Genomic DNA, 17,095 nt, shown 5'->3' with positions numbered 1-17,095 from the left:
ATTTGTGGTGTTGGAGAGTACTGTTTTCCTGATTTATCAAACCCAAGCAGGTTAAAGGTTCTGTCAGCATTTGTCACACGTTCAGAAGGTTGGGAAGATTTCTACAGGGTTGTTGTTAAGGCTTCAAATTGTTCTTTCAATTCCAGTAGTTCTGTCTGCGGAAGGAGATTCCCACTCTTGGTAATTGGCGCCGCCCATCCATCTTCCAACTTCAACCCAGTTAGAAACTGTGTTAGCTCCTGTAGGAACATACTCATGACATCTTCAGCTTCTTTCTCCCCCAGCTCATCCATCTGTGTATTAATGGTGGCTACAAGCTGTCTACGGGAGCGTGCTTTAGAGATCTGTTCTTCTGACATCTTTATATATTCTGCCACTGCTCTCAATTCTACACATGTTAACTGAAGAAGCAATATACTGATCCTGTCCATTTGTATTTCCACATTCATTGCTGAAAGTGAGTTTTATTTAGGGCTGATCCCCTTTAACTGGTGTAGCAGAGTTGAGGTGCTGTGCTGCTTTACAGCTGGTCCCCTTTAACTGGTGTAGCAGATTTTAGGTGTTATGCTGCTTTAGGGCTGGTCTCCTTTAAGTGGTGTAGCATAGTTGAGTTGAGGTGCTGTGCTACTCTATTTTCCAGTCACTTTGCCTCTTTTCCCTCTACACGCTAATTCCTGCTCAGAATCCTCGTACGGGCCACCAATGTTACATGTACGCTGCTAGGTTCAGATAGGGGCGGGACAGGTCTCTGGGGGAAGCGTTACTCAGTGCGACCATGTACTGGACTTTCCTCAGGCACAAGATGGATCCACTAGCTTACACAGATGCAATTGATAGGGTCCCCATGAACAGATGAACAGTGTAGTTTAATGTCACAGCACATTCGGTACAATTCAAGTCTCTTAAGCACAGGCTTCGTAAACAGTACAGCTGCTTCTTAGAGGCACATTGACTAACAGTCTCTTTTGATAGCACAGTTCAGCACAGATCAAGACTCTTTACAAAAGCACAACAGTATACAGCATTCCTCCCAGCACAGTGTAGTGGAGGAGGGGTGAGGGTTTGCTGAAGGGGATGATCTCTGTGACACAATTTCTTCCAATAACTATCTTCCTGCTCCTGACAGACTTTCTCAACTAGCAGTACAGGGATTAGCCCAGCTCCACTTTGTAATGGAATCCTGTGTCGCTATGGTTTACTTGCCTGAATGTTTGTGAGACAGATCACAGACACACACCACTGATCCCTTAAGCTGCTGCCAGTACAGTAAACAAGTTTTCCACAGCCCCTTGGGGCTCTAACCACTCCCTGTCTCCTGTGACTGTGTTAACCCCTCTAGTTGCTGGATGCTTTTGAAGCAACAGCAGTTGGCACTATTTCTGCATGTCACAAATAGATATGAAATAAAAAGTGAAAAAAAATTGTAAGTAAAAAAAATTATATCTCTGAAAATTTCATCTTGTTTTGCGAATTGCAAACTTTCATACAGCTGTGTCAGCAGAAAAATAAAATAGCGTACTAGAACTATTGCAAAAAATAGTTTTAGTGTGTAAAAGAAGCAATACATAAAAAAATATAAATCTGTAATTCCTGACCTGAAGAATAAATCCATCTTATCACTTATATTTTTTTACAATAGAAGCAATTTTTTTTGTTCATTTTGCCTACCAAAAACCAGTACACTAGTACAAGGCTTGGTTCATTTTCATTGTTCATCTTTGGAGTACATATCCAAGACATCCTTTTTGCAGAAAAATTGTGATTGACCGTGTTTTTGTGAATGCCTAAAAAGATGGGATACCAATGGAACACAGTGCAGGCAGAATCCAAAGTGATTCAATCTGCCTCATTAGGCCGGCCTCACACTCAGCGTATCAAAATACGGTCCGTATTTTACGGCCGTAATACGCAGAAAAGTCCCCAAAATAGTGATCCGTATGTCATCCGTAGGCAGGGTGTGTCAGCGTATTTTGCGCATGGCATCCTCCGTATGTAATCCGTATGGCATCCGTACTGCGATATTTTCTCGCAGGCTTGCAAAACCGACATTTTGTCATAATTGACGCCTCTCCATTATTAACCTGGCTTAATGTCACCTTACAATAGCAAGGTGACATTAACCCTTCTTTACCCCATATCCCACCGCTACACGGGAGTGGGAAGAGAGTGGCCAAGTGCCAGAATAGGCGCACCTTCCAGATGTGCCTTTTCTGGGGTGGCTGGGGGCAGATGTTTGTAGCCAGGGGGGCAAATAACCATGGACCCTCTCCAGGCTATTAATATTTGCCCTCAGTCACTGGCTTTACCACTCTGGCGGAGAAAATTGCGCGGGAGCCCACGCCAATTTTTTCCACCATGTAACCCTTTATTTTAGCAGCTACAGCGCCAAAATTTTGCACATACACACTACTAACATTAGTAGTGTGGAATATGCAAAAAAAAAGGGATATGAGATGGTTTACTGTATGTAAACCATGTCTCATATCCTGTCGGGTTTGGGAAGGAGAAATGAAATGCGAGTGAGTGGTTCCATTGTGGGCTTAGTTATTTTAAGGATTTAGACAGAAACCCCAATGTAAGCACTTGGCGTAGCACACAGGATAATTGTGAACCGAACCTTATACCGAAAACAATTGAAAAATGTTATGTACTCCAAAATGTTACCAATAAAAACTTAAAATCAATCAACAGAAAAGTAAACCCATCTCAGGTCCATCATCTGTCAAGGGAAAAATAGTGTGCTTCCACATTACTGGCAGCACAAAGGCTCCGGAAAAGTGACATGACTAACCCTCACTCCACCCCAAATAAAAGAATCCAGTGGAATCTGTGCTCCCAAATTGAAATTTCCCCTTCCTGCTGAGCCCCACAGTGTATCCAGCCTGCAGTTAGTATAAAGCTGGCATAATTGCAATTTTCACTCTGCAACATCAAGTCCATTCCATTTTTTGTAAAACAGTTGTGAGACCAAAGTAGTTACGTCATTGATGAATTCAATGTGGGGTGTGATTTCCAAAATATTGGCCATTTTACTTAAATGCATATATTTTGACCTAAGAATCATTTTTTTGGTACCATTACAAATTTTGCACTGTTTTGCTTTTATAGACTTTTTTGCTTCACTGCAAATTCAACCTTTATGTAGTCTGTAGCCATAAATCAGGAACTCAGAAAAAGACAGATAAAAAAGAGTTAAAAACCTTGTTATTAGAATTTAATTCTATGACAGACTAAAAAAAAGCAAACTGTTCAGGCTATTGACTAGTGATGAGCGAGCGTGCTCCGATAATGTGTTATCCGAACATGCTCTGGTGTTATCCGAGCATCTTGGGCCTGCTTGGATAATAATTTTGAGTCACTGCGGCTGCTGTTTTACGGTGGTAGATAGTGTTGAGCGATACCTTCCGATATTTGAAAGTATCGGTATCGGATAGTATCGGCCGATATCCAAAAAATATCGGATATCGCCGATACCGATACCCGTACCAGTAAAGAGGTAAAGAGACTGCAACCTGGTGTCCTCGTTATTTACCGCGACCTGCACCCCACAACTGCACCGTTACAACACCACTTATTGCACCGGACGTCCCCCACTGACAGACAGGGCCACGGACCGGGTCTAGCCACCGTGACAACCCCAGAGCAGAGACCCAGAGGCCCGGCTCCGGGTACCCCTCGGCCCTGTGGCGGTGTGGGGGCGCTCCAAACTTGGCGTCACGAACAGGATCTACTTAAGCCTGAAGAATCAGGTCATGTGTGCCTTGGAACTGTGATTTACTGTGCTTGGACTGTATTATGTTGCAAAGACTGTGTCCCGACATTCCCCGCCAAAACCGCCGCCATTATAACACTATGTGGCGCGCAGGGAGCATGGGGCGTGTCCTCGTGGGCGTAGCTTGGAAGAGTGGCGCGAAAATGGAGCCCGCCCCTCACCGTTATTACTATGTCCAGAGAATGTGCCCATCAAGGAGAAGGGCCCGCCTCCTAGTGTGGGATGGTGGAGGAGAGAAAGGCCGCCCTCTGGACGGGGAGGGGCAAGACTGCTGGAGACCACGAGGGAGAATCCGATTGGCAGCATGGAGCGCGGAAGCCACCCCGGAGAGGGAGAGGAGACCTGTGCCAGGTTCTACCAATGGGAGCCGGCGGAGTCTTTACCAGGCTGCATCACTAATCAGGAAATCCTCGGGGCGGAAGTGGAGGAGCTGTGCCGGCAGTTCCGGAGTCTGTGCCAGCGAGCAACCATCCCTGGCGAGGAGCCGCACCAGGCATCGCTCTCACCATCGACTACAGAGGAGACCGACACCGGAGATGCGGCGGGAGCAGGTAACGGCGCCGACCCGGGCGTGGCGATTGAGGAGCCCCTATTGGTGGATGTAGACTCGCCCCCACCACGACCACCCGGACGGGTGTGTAGCCGCATTGAATACGAGAGGCCCTGGGAAACTCTGCAGACGGCCGATCGCCCCCTACAGCCCATTAAACAACCCACGCAGCTCCAGGGAGAATGGGTAACCTTCAAATGGACCCGCGCGGCCACTACCAATCTGATGGGGTTCCCAGGGGATGCCCAGGAGGAGGGTGAGAGTGTCGAAGTCATCCGCCAGAGGGAATACCGCCAACAGCTGCGGCAGCAAGAAGAGGAGTGGGCCCGCAAGAAGGAGCTCCGACGTCAGGCTGAGCGGGAGAAAGACCTTCAGAAGAAAGCCCAAGTCAGGCAGGCTACTGAGGAGAATTGGGGTCCGCAGCGATATGGCGTGGTCAACACCTTCCGGATGCAGGGAGGTTGGGGCTTTATTAAGGAGCCTGGTCTCGCCTTGGAAGTGTTTGTAAACCGGCGGGATGTAGAGGCGCATCTCATTGAGGGACACCCAGGCCGGGATCTCTATCCAGGAGACCGAGTTAAGTATACCCGCCACTGGGGGGATAAAGGGTGGTATGCCTTGCATGTACGTAAATACAAGCCGGAAGTGACACTACCACCCCCTGATGATTCCCCAAGACCTGCGGCCATTCCCCCGATCTCCCTGTGTGCCAAGTGTCTGCGGACCATCACTCCGAGGAGAACCGTGAGTACCCAGACCCCTATCCAGGGTGCAGATGCCCTTTATGTAGTGGCGGGAGGAGGGCAGTACTCACGGAGACCGCCCCCAGACTTAAAAGAATAAACCTCGATACCATGAATCTGTAAATAGTTACTGTTTTCTGTTGGGCTGCTAAACCTGTTCAGGGTAAACTCTTAAAGGGATCCCTTTGTTGACCCGGGATCCCTATTGTTTGTTTTTGTTACCAAAAGTTTTGCACAAGTTTTAAAAACTGCTGAATCATGAACAGTGCATGATCCGAACTCTTTTGTATATAGTTTGCACCTTATTAAAGGCGCTCCTGTTGTTAATTCTGTTTGTGGGCTCCCCCGGTGGTGTTTTATGGTATTGCCACTTATTTGCCTTCTTCTATCTTTGATCACCTGTTGACACCCATTAGGGGAGTTTCCTATTTAAGGCTGCTTGGCTGCTGGTCCGATGCCGGCCAACAATGTATCAGTAGCATTCTGTTGCATTCTCCTGCCTCAAGATCCTGTTCAGCTAAGTTGTATTTTGTTTCTAGTTAATGCTATTTTTGTCCAGCTATTTGCAATGTGACTCTCTGTAGCTGGAAGCTCTCGTGGACTGAAATTGCCACTCCAGTGGCATGAGTTGTCACTGGAGTTTTAAAGTAATTTCAGGATGGTGTTTTTGAGTAGTGTTTTGAAGTTGACCGTGAAGTGACTCTTTCCTGTACTTCTGCTATCTAGTAAGCGGACCTCACTGTGCTAAATCTGCTGTTCATCCTACGTATGTCTTTTCCTCTTGACTCACCGTCAATATCTGTGGGGGACTGCTATCTCCTTTTGGGGTTCATCTCTGGAGGTAAGGCAGGCCTGTATATTCCTCTGATAGGGGTAGTTAGATCTCCGGCTGGTGCGTGGTGTCTAGGGCATCGTAGGAAACACTCCCCGGCTACTTCCAGTGTCGTGTCAGGTTCAGGTCACGGTCACTTTAGTTCCCATCACCCGAGAGCTAGTCCGTTGTTATTTAGATTTCCCTGCCATTGGGAAAATCATAACAGTTTGGCCGGCCTCATGTGTAAAAACTATGCACTAAAGCAGGAAAGGATATGAAAAGGTTTTTTTTTTCTCCTTCTGTGTTTGGAAAGTGCACCTTAGTGCTTATTTGTACTCCTTGCTTAAACTGCAGTCTTCAGCCTTTTTTTTTTTTTTCCTTTCCTCTTAATCTCTGAATGGCTTTGGTTACACCTGTTTGAATCATGGATCCACAGAGTTTGGTTGCAGGTCTGAATAACCTGGCTTCAAAGGTCCAGAACTTACAAGATTTTGTTATACGTGCTCCAATGTCTGAACCTAAGATCCCTATGCCTGAATTTTTTACCGGAGACAGATCCCGTTTTTTGAATTTCAGAGAGAATTGTAAATTGTTTTTGTCTCTGAAATCTCGCTCTGCTGGTGATCCTGCGCAACAGGTTAAAATTGTTATTTCTCTATTGCGGGGTGACCCACAAAGTTGGGCATTTGCATTGTCGCCAGGGGATCCTGCGTTATTAAATGTAGATGCGTTTTTTCTGGCTTTGGGGTTGCTTTATGAAGAACCTAATTTAGAGATTTTGGCTGAGAAAGCCTTGATAGCTCTTTCCCAAGGGCAAGATGAAGCTGAGATATACTGCCAGAAATTTCGTAAATGGTCGGTGCTTACTAAATGGAATGAGTGCGCTCTAGCAGCTAATTTCAGAGAAGGTCTCTCTGATGCCGTGAAGGATGTCATGGTGGGGTTCCCTGTGCCTACAGGTCTGAATGATGCCATGAAATTGGCTATCCAGATTGATCGGCGTTTACGGGAGCGCAAATCTGTGCACCATATGGCGGTATCTTCTGAGCAAAAATCTGTGCACCATATGGCGGTATCTTTTGAGCAAAAACCTGTGCACCATATGGCGGTATCTTCTGAGCAAAAACCTGTGCACCATATGGCGGTATCTTCTGAGCAAAAACCTGTGCATCATTTGGCGGTGACCTCTGAAAAGGCACCAGAGCATATGCAATGCGATAGTGTATTGTCTAGAGGCGAACGACAGAATTACAGGCGCAAAAATGGGTTGTGCTTCTATTGTGGAGATCCAGCTCATGTTATATCAGCATGCTCTAAACGCATAAAGAAGGTTGATAAAAAGGTTGATAAATCTTTTTCTATGGGTACCTTGCAGTCTAAATTCCTTTTGTCCGTGACATTGATTTGTACTTTATCATCTGTTACTGTGGATGCTTATGTGGATTCTGGCGCCGCTCTGAGTCTCATGGATTGGTCCTTTGCCAAGCGTTGTGGGTTTGATTTAGAGCCTCTGGAGGTTTCTATTCCCTTAAAGGGTATTGATTCTACACCTTTGGCTAGCAATAAACCACAATATTGGACACAAGTGACTATGCATCTTTCCCCAGACCATCAGGAGATTATTCGTTTCCTTGTGTTATATAATCTACATGACGTATTAGTACTTGGATTACCATGGTTACAAATTCATAATCCAGTCTTGGACTGGAGATCAATGTCTGTGCTGAGCTGGGGATGTCGGGGGATTCATGGGGATGCACCTTTGGTTCCCATTTCTTCATCTACTCCCTCTGAGATCCCAGCATTTCTGTCAGATTTTTATGATGTCTTTCAGGAGCCTAAAACTGATTCTCTCCCCCCTCACAGAGAGTGTGACTGCGCTATTGAGTTGATTCCCGGTAGTAAATTTCCTAAGGGTCGCTTGTTTAATTTGTCTGTACCTGAACATACTGCTATGCGGGAGTATATCAGAGAATCTTTGGAAAAGGGTCATATTCGCCCCTCTTTGTCTCCATTGGGGGCAGGGTTTTTCTTTGTGGGTAAAAAGGATGGTTCATTGAGACCTTGTATCGACTATCGACTTCTGAATAAGATTACAGTTAAATACCAGTACCCGTTACCTTTACTGACTGATCTTTTTGCTCGCATAAAGGGGGCGAAGTGGTTCACTAAGATCGATCTACGTGGTGCGTATAATTTGGTGCGGATTAAGCAGGGGGATGAGTGGAAGACCGCATTTAATACGCCTGAAGGCCATTTTGAGTATTTGGTAATGCCTTTCGGTCTCGCGAATGCCCCTTCCGTTTTTCAGTCCTTTATGCACGATATTTTCCGTGAATATCTGGATAAATTTATGATTGTGTATTTGGATGATATTTTGATTTTTTCGGAGGACTGGGAATCTCATGTTCAACAGGTCAGGAGAGTTTTTCAGGTTTTACGAGCTAATTCTCTATTTGTGAAGGGCTCAAAGTGTATTTTTGGGGTTCAGAGAATTTCCTTTCTGGGATATATTTTTTCCCCTTCATCTATGGAGATGGACCCTGTTAAGGTTCAGGCTATTTGTGATTGGATACAACCTACTTCTCTAAAGAGTCTTCAGAAATTCTTGGGATTTGCTAATTTCTATCGCCGATTCATAGCGGGTTTTTCTGCCATTGCTAAACCTTTGACTGATTTGACCAAGAAGGGTGCTGATGTTGCTAATTGGTCCTCTGCGGCTGTGGAGGCCTTTCGGGAGCTTAAGCGCCGCTTTTCTTCTGCTCCTGTGTTGCGCCAGCCTGATGTTTCGCTCCCGTTCCAGGTTGAAGTAGATGCTTCCGAGATCGGAGCAGGTGCAGTTTTGTCGCAGAAAGGTCCTGACTGCTCAGTGATGAGACCATGTGCGTTTTTCTCTCGAAAGTTTTCGCCCGTTGAGCAAAATTATGATGTTGGAAATCGGGAGCTCTTGGCCATGAAGTGGGCATTTGAGGAGTGGCGTCATTGGCTTGAGGGTGCTAGACACCAGGTGGTGGTCTTGACTGACCACAAAAATCTAATTTATCTTGAGTCAGCCAGGCGTCTGAATCCTAGACAGGCGCGCTGGTCGTTGTTTTTCTCTCGATTTAACTTTGTGGTCTCATATCTGCCTGGGTCTAAGAATGTGAGGGCGGATGCCCTCTCTAGGAGTTTTGAGCCTGACTCGCCTGGTGATTCCGAACCTACTGGCATCCTGAAGGATGGGGTGATATTGTCAGCTGTCTCCCCAGACCTGCGGCGCTCTTTGCAGGAGTTTCAGGTGGATAGGCCTGATCGCTGTCCGCCTGGTAGACTGTTTGTCCCTGATGACTGGACCAGTAGAGTTATTTCGGAGGTTCACTCTTCCGTGTTGGCAGGTCATCCTGGAATTTTTGGCACCAGGGATCTGGTGTCTAGGTCCTTCTGGTGGCCTTCTTTGTCTCGAGATGTACGTATTTTTGTGCAGTCTTGTGATGTTTGTGCTCGGGCTAAGCCCTGCTGTTCCCGGGCCAGCGGGTTGTTGTTGCCCTTGCCTATTCCTAAGAGGCCTTGGACGCACATCTCTATGGACTTTATTTCTGACCTTCCTGTTTCTCGTAGGATGTCCGTCATCTGGGTGGTGTGTGACCGTTTTTCCAAGATGGTTCACTTGGTACCTTTGCCCAAATTGCCCTCCTCCTCTGAGCTGGTCCCTCTATTTTTTCAGAATGTTGTGCGTTTGCATGGTATTCCTGAGAATATAGTGTCTGACAGGGGTACTCAGTTTGTGTCTAGATTTTGGCGGGCGTTCTGTGCCAGGATGGGCATCGACTTGTCTTTTTCGTCTGCATTCCATCCTCAGACTAATGGCCAGACTGAGCGTACTAATCAGACCTTGGAGACTTACTTGAGGTGTTTTGTGTCCGCTGATCAGGACGATTGGCTTGATTTTTTGCCATTGGCAGAGTTTGCCCTTAACAATCGGGCCAGTTCTGCCACTTTGGTTTCTCCATTTTTTTGTAATTCAGGGTTTCACCCTCGCTTTTCGTCCGGTCAATTGGAGTCTTCGGATTGTCCTGGAGTAGATGCTGTGGTTGATAGAATGCATCAGATTTGGGGACAGGTTGTGGACAATCTGAAGTTGTCCCAGGAGAAGACTCAACAGTTCACTAATCGTCATCGGCGTGTCGGTCCTCGTCTTTGTGTTGGGGACCTGGTTTGGTTGTCTTCTCGATTTGTTCCTATGAAGGTCTCGTCTCCTAAGTTTAAGCCTCGGTTTATCGGCCCTTATAGGATTCTGGAGGTTCTCAATCGTGTGTCCTTTCGTTTGGACCTCCCAGCATCTTTTACTATTCATAATGTTTTTCATCGGTCATTATTGCGGAGGTATGAGATGCCGGTTGTTCCGTCTGCTGATCCTCCTGCTCCTGTGCTGGTTGAGGGTGAGTTGGAGTATGTGGTGGAAAAGATCTTGGACTCCCGTGTTTCCAGACGGAAACTTCAATATCTGGTTAAGTGGAAAGGCTATGGTCAGGAGGATAATTCTTGGGTGACAGCATCTGATGTTCATGCTCCTGATTTGGTTCGTGCATTCCATAGTGCTCATCCAGATCGCCCTGGTGGTTCTGGTGAGGGTTCGGTGCCCCCTCCTTAAGGGGGGGGTACTGTTGTGAATTCTGTTTGTGGGCTCCCCCGGTGGTGTTTTATGGTATTGCCACTTATTTGCCTTCTTCTATCTTTGATCACCTGTTGACACCCATTAGGGGAGTTTCCTATTTAAGGCTGCTTGGCTGCTGGTCCGATGCCGGCCAACAATGTATCAGTAGCATTCTGTTGCATTCTCCTGCCTCAAGATCCTGTTCAGCTAAGTTGTATTTTGTTTCTAGTTAATGCTATTTTTGTCCAGCTATTTGCAATGTGACTCTCTGTAGCTGGAAGCTCTCGTGGACTGAAATTGCCACTCCAGTGGCATGAGTTGTCACTGGAGTTTTAAAGTAATTTCAGGATGGTGTTTTTGAGTAGTGTTTTGAAGTTGACCGTGAAGTGACTCTTTCCTGTACTTCTGCTATCTAGTAAGCGGACCTCACTGTGCTAAATCTGCTGTTCATCCTACGTATGTCTTTTCCTCTTGACTCACCGTCAATATCTGTGGGGGACTGCTATCTCCTTTTGGGGTTCATCTCTGGAGGTAAGGCAGGCCTGTATATTCCTCTGATAGGGGTAGTTAGATCTCCGGCTGGCGCGTGGTGTCTAGGGCATCGTAGGAAACACTCCCCGGCTACTTCCAGTGTCGTGTCAGGTTCAGGTCACGGTCACTTTAGTTCCCATCACCCGAGAGCTAGTCCGTTGTTATTTAGATTTCCCTGCCATTGGGAAAATCATAACACGCTCCCTACTGGTTTTACTTAAACAAGGACTCTTTGCGAAGATACCACACTGGAACCTTTGATGAGTATGGACTGGTAGCTTGAGAAGACGAACTACCTCAGAAAGACTCGATCCCCTCTTAAAGGGGATGTTCATTTGCCGCATTTTGATAGTAATATTGCTTAAGACAAGTAGCAATAACGTTGATGAAGAGAAAAGTGATGATAATGATGTACAAGAAAAGTTATATGTGTTTAATTAGTTAAATGTGAAGAAATACTGATGATGTGCTCTGAGAATTAGAAGGTGAAAGATAGAAGAAGGATGCAGTGGGCCCGTAGAGATAGACGTGGTGTCCAGCATGCATAGTAGACGGAAAGATAATGAGAAGGCTAATGTTCGATAGAAAATGTTTTTGATAATGCTGATGGATAGTTAATGGGGATAGAAGGTAAACCCTGAGTTCTCATAGGAGTCAAGAAGAGATGGCTCAGTGCTCTAAAACTGAAAGTAATGTTATGTTCTATACTGTGTATAGTAGTTGAAAAGGCAGTAGGCCCTGGCTGAACGGGGCGGTCCTGTAACAGAAAGGAGAGGCAGTAGGTCTGGTGCCGATAGGACAGGCGGTCCTGCAGATCCAAAGTAGGAGAATGAAAAAGTTAAAGTGCCTTATAATGTGATTATAGGAAGGTCTTTAGTGGATTTAGAGTGTGAGTCCTTAAAGGCAATGTTAAATTATTGTTCAACAATTTTGCACTTAAGTAGAATGCCCGGTTGGGTAACAGAAGTAAATTATAGCATGTTGCTATGATATTTTTGCCATGTTTGTAACGTTCAAGTGTCCTTACCTCCCATAAAGGGAAGCCTGTTCAAATATGCTTATTGTCATTGCACTCAACAAAATTGTATGTCTTTTTGCTAACTTGTATTGTTGTTTTCTTCCCAGTCCCGGAGTACTGTGTTTAACCAGGGGGGAGTGCAGCGCCCCAGAGTCCTGGTCGTTGCAGTACTGTGGCTCCGCCACTATGGGGAGCCATGGTGCGTCCGATGGCACTGAAGGAGTTCATCTGATCAGGTATCACAGACACCAATACATTTCACAGCCGGGCCTCCGGGGGGAGCTAAGGGTTCTATTCATTAGGCCACTCCCCACCATAGTGGGTAAACTGGGGGTCAGGCAGGAAGTTAGATCAGAAAGCTGACTGGATTGGACGAAGCAACACCTAGTGGCAGAGGGTGTTGTGGAGGAAGAGACAGTAGGGTCTCTGTCAGGGGTGGGATCCTGACAGAGGCTTGGCATTGAAAAGAACGTAACGGGTCCGCGCCAGCTCCGGGAAGCGGCGGGACCCAAGAAAGGACTAGAAGCGAGATAGATTGTGCTGAGTGAGAAACGAGATCAAGCAATAGGAGAATTCCAGTAGGGGTCGTGCTGTAAGACCGGAGCAGCACCCTACTGAGGCGCACTACCGGTGGCCGGAACGCCGAGGGAGTATTATAACATTCAGCTTCAAGCAATACTCTAAACAGCGGCAGGACAGTCAGTTTAAGGTGGGCTGTCTAACACATATCACCTATGAAGTCTTGGGAGGCAATTGCGGGAGAGGGGCGTCTCTAGGGTCCCGGAAGAACTCCAGGCCTATCCGACAAATGGGTGCCGTTCTAACTGTAACATCAGGAAGGGACGGAAGATTAGAAGAACATCATTTAATCGAGTTGTGAGGGAACTTAAGAAACAGACACAACGGTTGTGGGGTACTTTCCGTAAGCACAGCAGGGAAGGACTACAACACATAGCGCTAAGAAGGAAGGCACCGATTTCCACCTGTGAAGTGAACTCTGGAGGTGCCATTGGACCAGCCGGACTTGCGCAGCCTGGTGAACCGTATTCTGGACTGAGGACTCAGAGATCTCCAGTAAAGAGGTAAAGAGACTGCAACCTGGTGTCCTCGTTATTTACCGCGACCTGCACCCCACAACTGCACCGTTACAACACCACTTATTGCACCGGACGTCCCCCACTGACAGACAGGGCCACGGACCGGGTCTAGCCACCGTGACAACCCCAGAGCAGAGACCCAGAGGCCCGGCTCCGGGTACCCCTCGGCCCTGCGGCGGTGTGGGGGCGCTCCAAAACTCTCCTTCAGGCCCTGGGATCCATATTCATGTGTAAGATAGAGAATAAAAATAAAAAATAGGGATATACTCACCCTCGGACGCGCCCTGGTTGTAACCGCTGCAACCGGTAGCCTCTGTTCCTAAGAATGAGCGCGTGAAGGACCTTCGATGATGTCGCGGCTTGTGATTGGTCGCGTGACCGCTCATGTGACCGTTCACGCGACCAATCACAAGCCGCGACGTCATCGAAGGTCCTTCACGCGCTCATTCTTAGGAACGGAGGCTGCCGGTTGCAGCGGTTACAACCAGGGCACGTCCGAGGGTGAGTATATCCATATTTTTTATTTTTATTCTTTATTTTACACATGAATATGCATCCCGATCCCGATTCCCGATATCGCAAAAATATCGGAACTCGGTATCGGAATTCCGATACCGCAAATATCGGCCGATACCCAATACTTGCGGTATCGGAATGCTCAACACTAGTGGTAGACAATCGCAACACATGATGGCATTGCCTAACAAACAGGCAATCCCTGCATGTGTTGCGACTGCCTTCCAAAGGAAAACAGCAGCTGCGGGGACTCGAAAATATTATGCTAGTACAGCCAAGGTACTCGGATAACACCAGGGCATGCTTGGATAACAGCTCATCCAAGCACATTTGCTCATCACTACTAATGACCTAAAAAAGTCAAGAAGCTGAACTGTCAGTCTTCAGGAGTGCACCTTCTCCAAGCAATCAAGAAGCCGGGAGGCTGGGGAGTGGTGTACTTCTGAAGAAAGAAGATTTAAATAACGCTTTAATATATACATGCTACCTATTTAAATTAATTTTGCATGTCGATAGTTTTGTACTATTTGTACACATTTTAATCACAATATATTATTGCTTTACCCATTGCTAGAAAAGTTCGACATCTTCAGAATGTTCCGAAATGGGCTCATTATTGCACTGCAAGTTTTCCAATCCAAACTTGGATCCAGAGAAGTGTTTCCATGCGCAGTTGAAGTTTCAAACAGATATAGACTGTACAATTTATTTATATGAAAGTGAGTGGAGCAATAATATCTTCATAAAGAACCTCACTTTAGTAGGTATGAAACGTCATATCTGTACCATTGTGTCTAATTCATTCTGAATATATACTATGTTTATCATTTCTTTCCTCTTCACTAGAATCATGTGAACCCACAGTATTTGGAGTTCAAGACTCGAGCTTCTTCATTATTTTATTTTCCGCAGTGTCCACACTGATCATATTTGTTATAGTCCTTCTCAGGTGTAATATGGAAAGGTATGTGAATTAATAATCACTAGTAGAATAAAGATATAGTTCTTAAATATCTTATAAGGTGGATCTTGCTATTACTCCTATTCACTCTGGATAGAAGCAGTCCATGATGATGATTTTTTGTTTAAAAAATAATTTTGTACTATATTTTTATATTTGTCTAGTTATTGTTCATCATTCTCATTAAGTATATTTTACAAGCTGACTTAAATACAATACTAGCACTTATACCTGTTACTTGTACAATGCGTGAGAAAATTACTTTTCAGTCATATGTAAATGTGGGAACTATAGTGCACTCTTGACGTGGTTAAATGTTATGTGCACCATTCCTCCTCCTCATTTGCTTATTGAGGCCTTCCCCTTCTTCTAATTGACAGTGCTCATTTTCTAGAGAGAGCACTGCCTTAGTTCAGCCGGCGAGCATGCACATGCAAACTGCCTATGCCCAGCCATGCATGTACACAGTGGTCGGGCGAGTTCTCCTCTTTGTCTTCTTTCTGCTAATGCTGCTGGCTACACTAATGCCTCTCTGAAGTTGCTGGCTACATTTCCATGTGTATCAGCAAGCAGCATCAGGAGAAAGAAGACAGGGAGGAGAATGGCCCATCCACTGTGCGCTCACATGGCTGGCAACAGGTAGAGTGCATATGCACACACTCTGATAGAAATAAGTGTCGATGGCATGTGTGCCATCCCAGGATATGACTCGTTCCCGTCTTCCACTAAGTTCACCCAGTGTGCCGTGAGGGAAATGTAACGTCCCTTGCCACAAGCACTTGTTCACGTGTTGGTGGTTAAGTGGACCTTCTCAGTAACTACAATAGTCAGGGCATGGGTGATGTTATGGGACACGTGCTTGTGTAAGGTGCGGACGGCACAATGGGAGAAATAATGGCGGCTGGGGAATGAGAACCATGGAATGGCCACCGCCATGAGGTTGCAGAAAGTCTCAGTGTCCACAAGCCTAAATGTCAACATTTCCACAGCAAGCAGTCTGGAAATGTGGCTGTTTAATGTCTGGGCCTCTGGGTGGGTGGATGTGTATTTACGCTTGCATTCCAAGGCTCAGGGTAGGGACAGTAGAAAGCTGCACTGGGACAAGGAAGTGGATGTGGCTGTTGATGGTGCTTGCGAATGTCCAACAAGTGCAGGGCAGGAGGCATCAGCGCCTTAACCCTTGGCCTGAGATTTTGCCATGTGTGGATGCTCAGGGGCATAGTTGCCTGCCTTCTCCCTCTGGTCACCCCACTTCCTTTGCCTGCATTTTGCGGTGCTGCAGATCCCTCCATCTCTGTGTTGCTGGCCTCACTCTGCATGGCACCTTCCCAGATTGTGTGAGTAACTTCATTGTCCACCACCTCTGAACTCTGGTCCTGACTTGTTGACTTTGCAATATCACTTGTTGGCAACTGTATCTCATCATCTTCCACCTTTTGAGACACTAATTGCAGTCCCCCATCATCTTCTACTGATGGTGGTTGCTCAAATATTTGGGCATCACTACACATGAGATCCTGATGACCCTTTTGAAACATGCTGAGTGAGAGGCCAGAAGAAGCAGTAAAAGGAAATGTAAACACTCACAGTGTGGGATCACTTGTCTCCTGGGAATTGTCATAATATTAGCAAAGAAGATCAGAGTAGGAATTATGTGGTCCAGACTCTTGGCTACTGAGACTGAACTGTGTGGTAGACAGGGTGGTGCTGGGAAACAGACTGGAAGCATTATCTGCAAGCCAACTGAACACCTGTTCACACTATTCTGGTTTCAAGATTGGTGTCCCATGTACAGCCAATGAAAACCAAAAAGTCATTTTCTCAGTAAATTAGAATAATTAAGAAAAACACCTGCAAAGGCTTCCTAAACATTTAAATAGGTACCATAGTCTGTTTCAGAAGGCTCCACAATCATGGGGAAGATTGCTGTCTTGACAGATGTCCAGAAGGCAGTCATTGACACACTCTACAAGGAGAGAAAGCCACAAAAGGTCATTGCTAAAGAAGCTGGCTGTTCACAGAGTGCTGTAGCCAAGCATATTAATGGAACGTTGAGTGGAAGGAAAAAGTGTGGTAGAAAAAGATGCACAAGCAACCGGGATAACTGCAGCCTTGGACATAGGCTACAAGTGTCGCATTCCTTGTGTGAAGCCACTCATGACCAATAGACCATGCCAGAAGCGTCTTATCTGGGTCATGGAGAAAAAGAACTGGATTGTTGTTCAGTGGTCCAAGGTGTTGTTTTCAGATGAAAGTAAATTTTGCATTTAATTTGGAAATCAAGGTCCCAGAGTCTGGAGGAAGAGTGAAGAGGTACACAATCCAAGCTGTTTGAGGTCTAGTATGACTTTTCCACAATCAGTGATGATTTAAGGAGCCAAGTCATCTGCTGGTGTAGGTCCACTGTGTTTTATCAAGACCACAGTCAGCGCAGCCGTCTACCAGGAAATGTAGAGCACT

At 46.1% G+C, this 17,095-nt stretch overlaps 1 protein-coding gene across 1 annotated transcript in view; it reads left to right on the top strand.

The window, feature by feature from the left end:
* The window catches only part of LOC143818349 (cytokine receptor-like factor 2), a 134,872-nt gene that overhangs the window by 67,772 nt on the left and 50,005 nt on the right, over window positions 1–17,095 (top strand). The window contains exons 3-4 of the mRNA XM_077299691.1: window positions 14,249–14,438; window positions 14,521–14,638. Coding sequence (XP_077155806.1) covers window positions 14,249–14,438; window positions 14,521–14,638 — 308 coding nt within the window. The remainder of the gene's footprint in view (window positions 1–14,248; window positions 14,439–14,520; window positions 14,639–17,095) is intronic.

The sequence above is a fragment of the Ranitomeya variabilis genome, chromosome 3 (assembly GCF_051348905.1).
Source record: "Ranitomeya variabilis isolate aRanVar5 chromosome 3, aRanVar5.hap1, whole genome shotgun sequence".
Taxonomy (NCBI): Eukaryota; Metazoa; Chordata; class Amphibia; order Anura; family Dendrobatidae; genus Ranitomeya; species Ranitomeya variabilis.
This window is presented reverse-complemented; position numbering and strand designations above follow the sequence as displayed.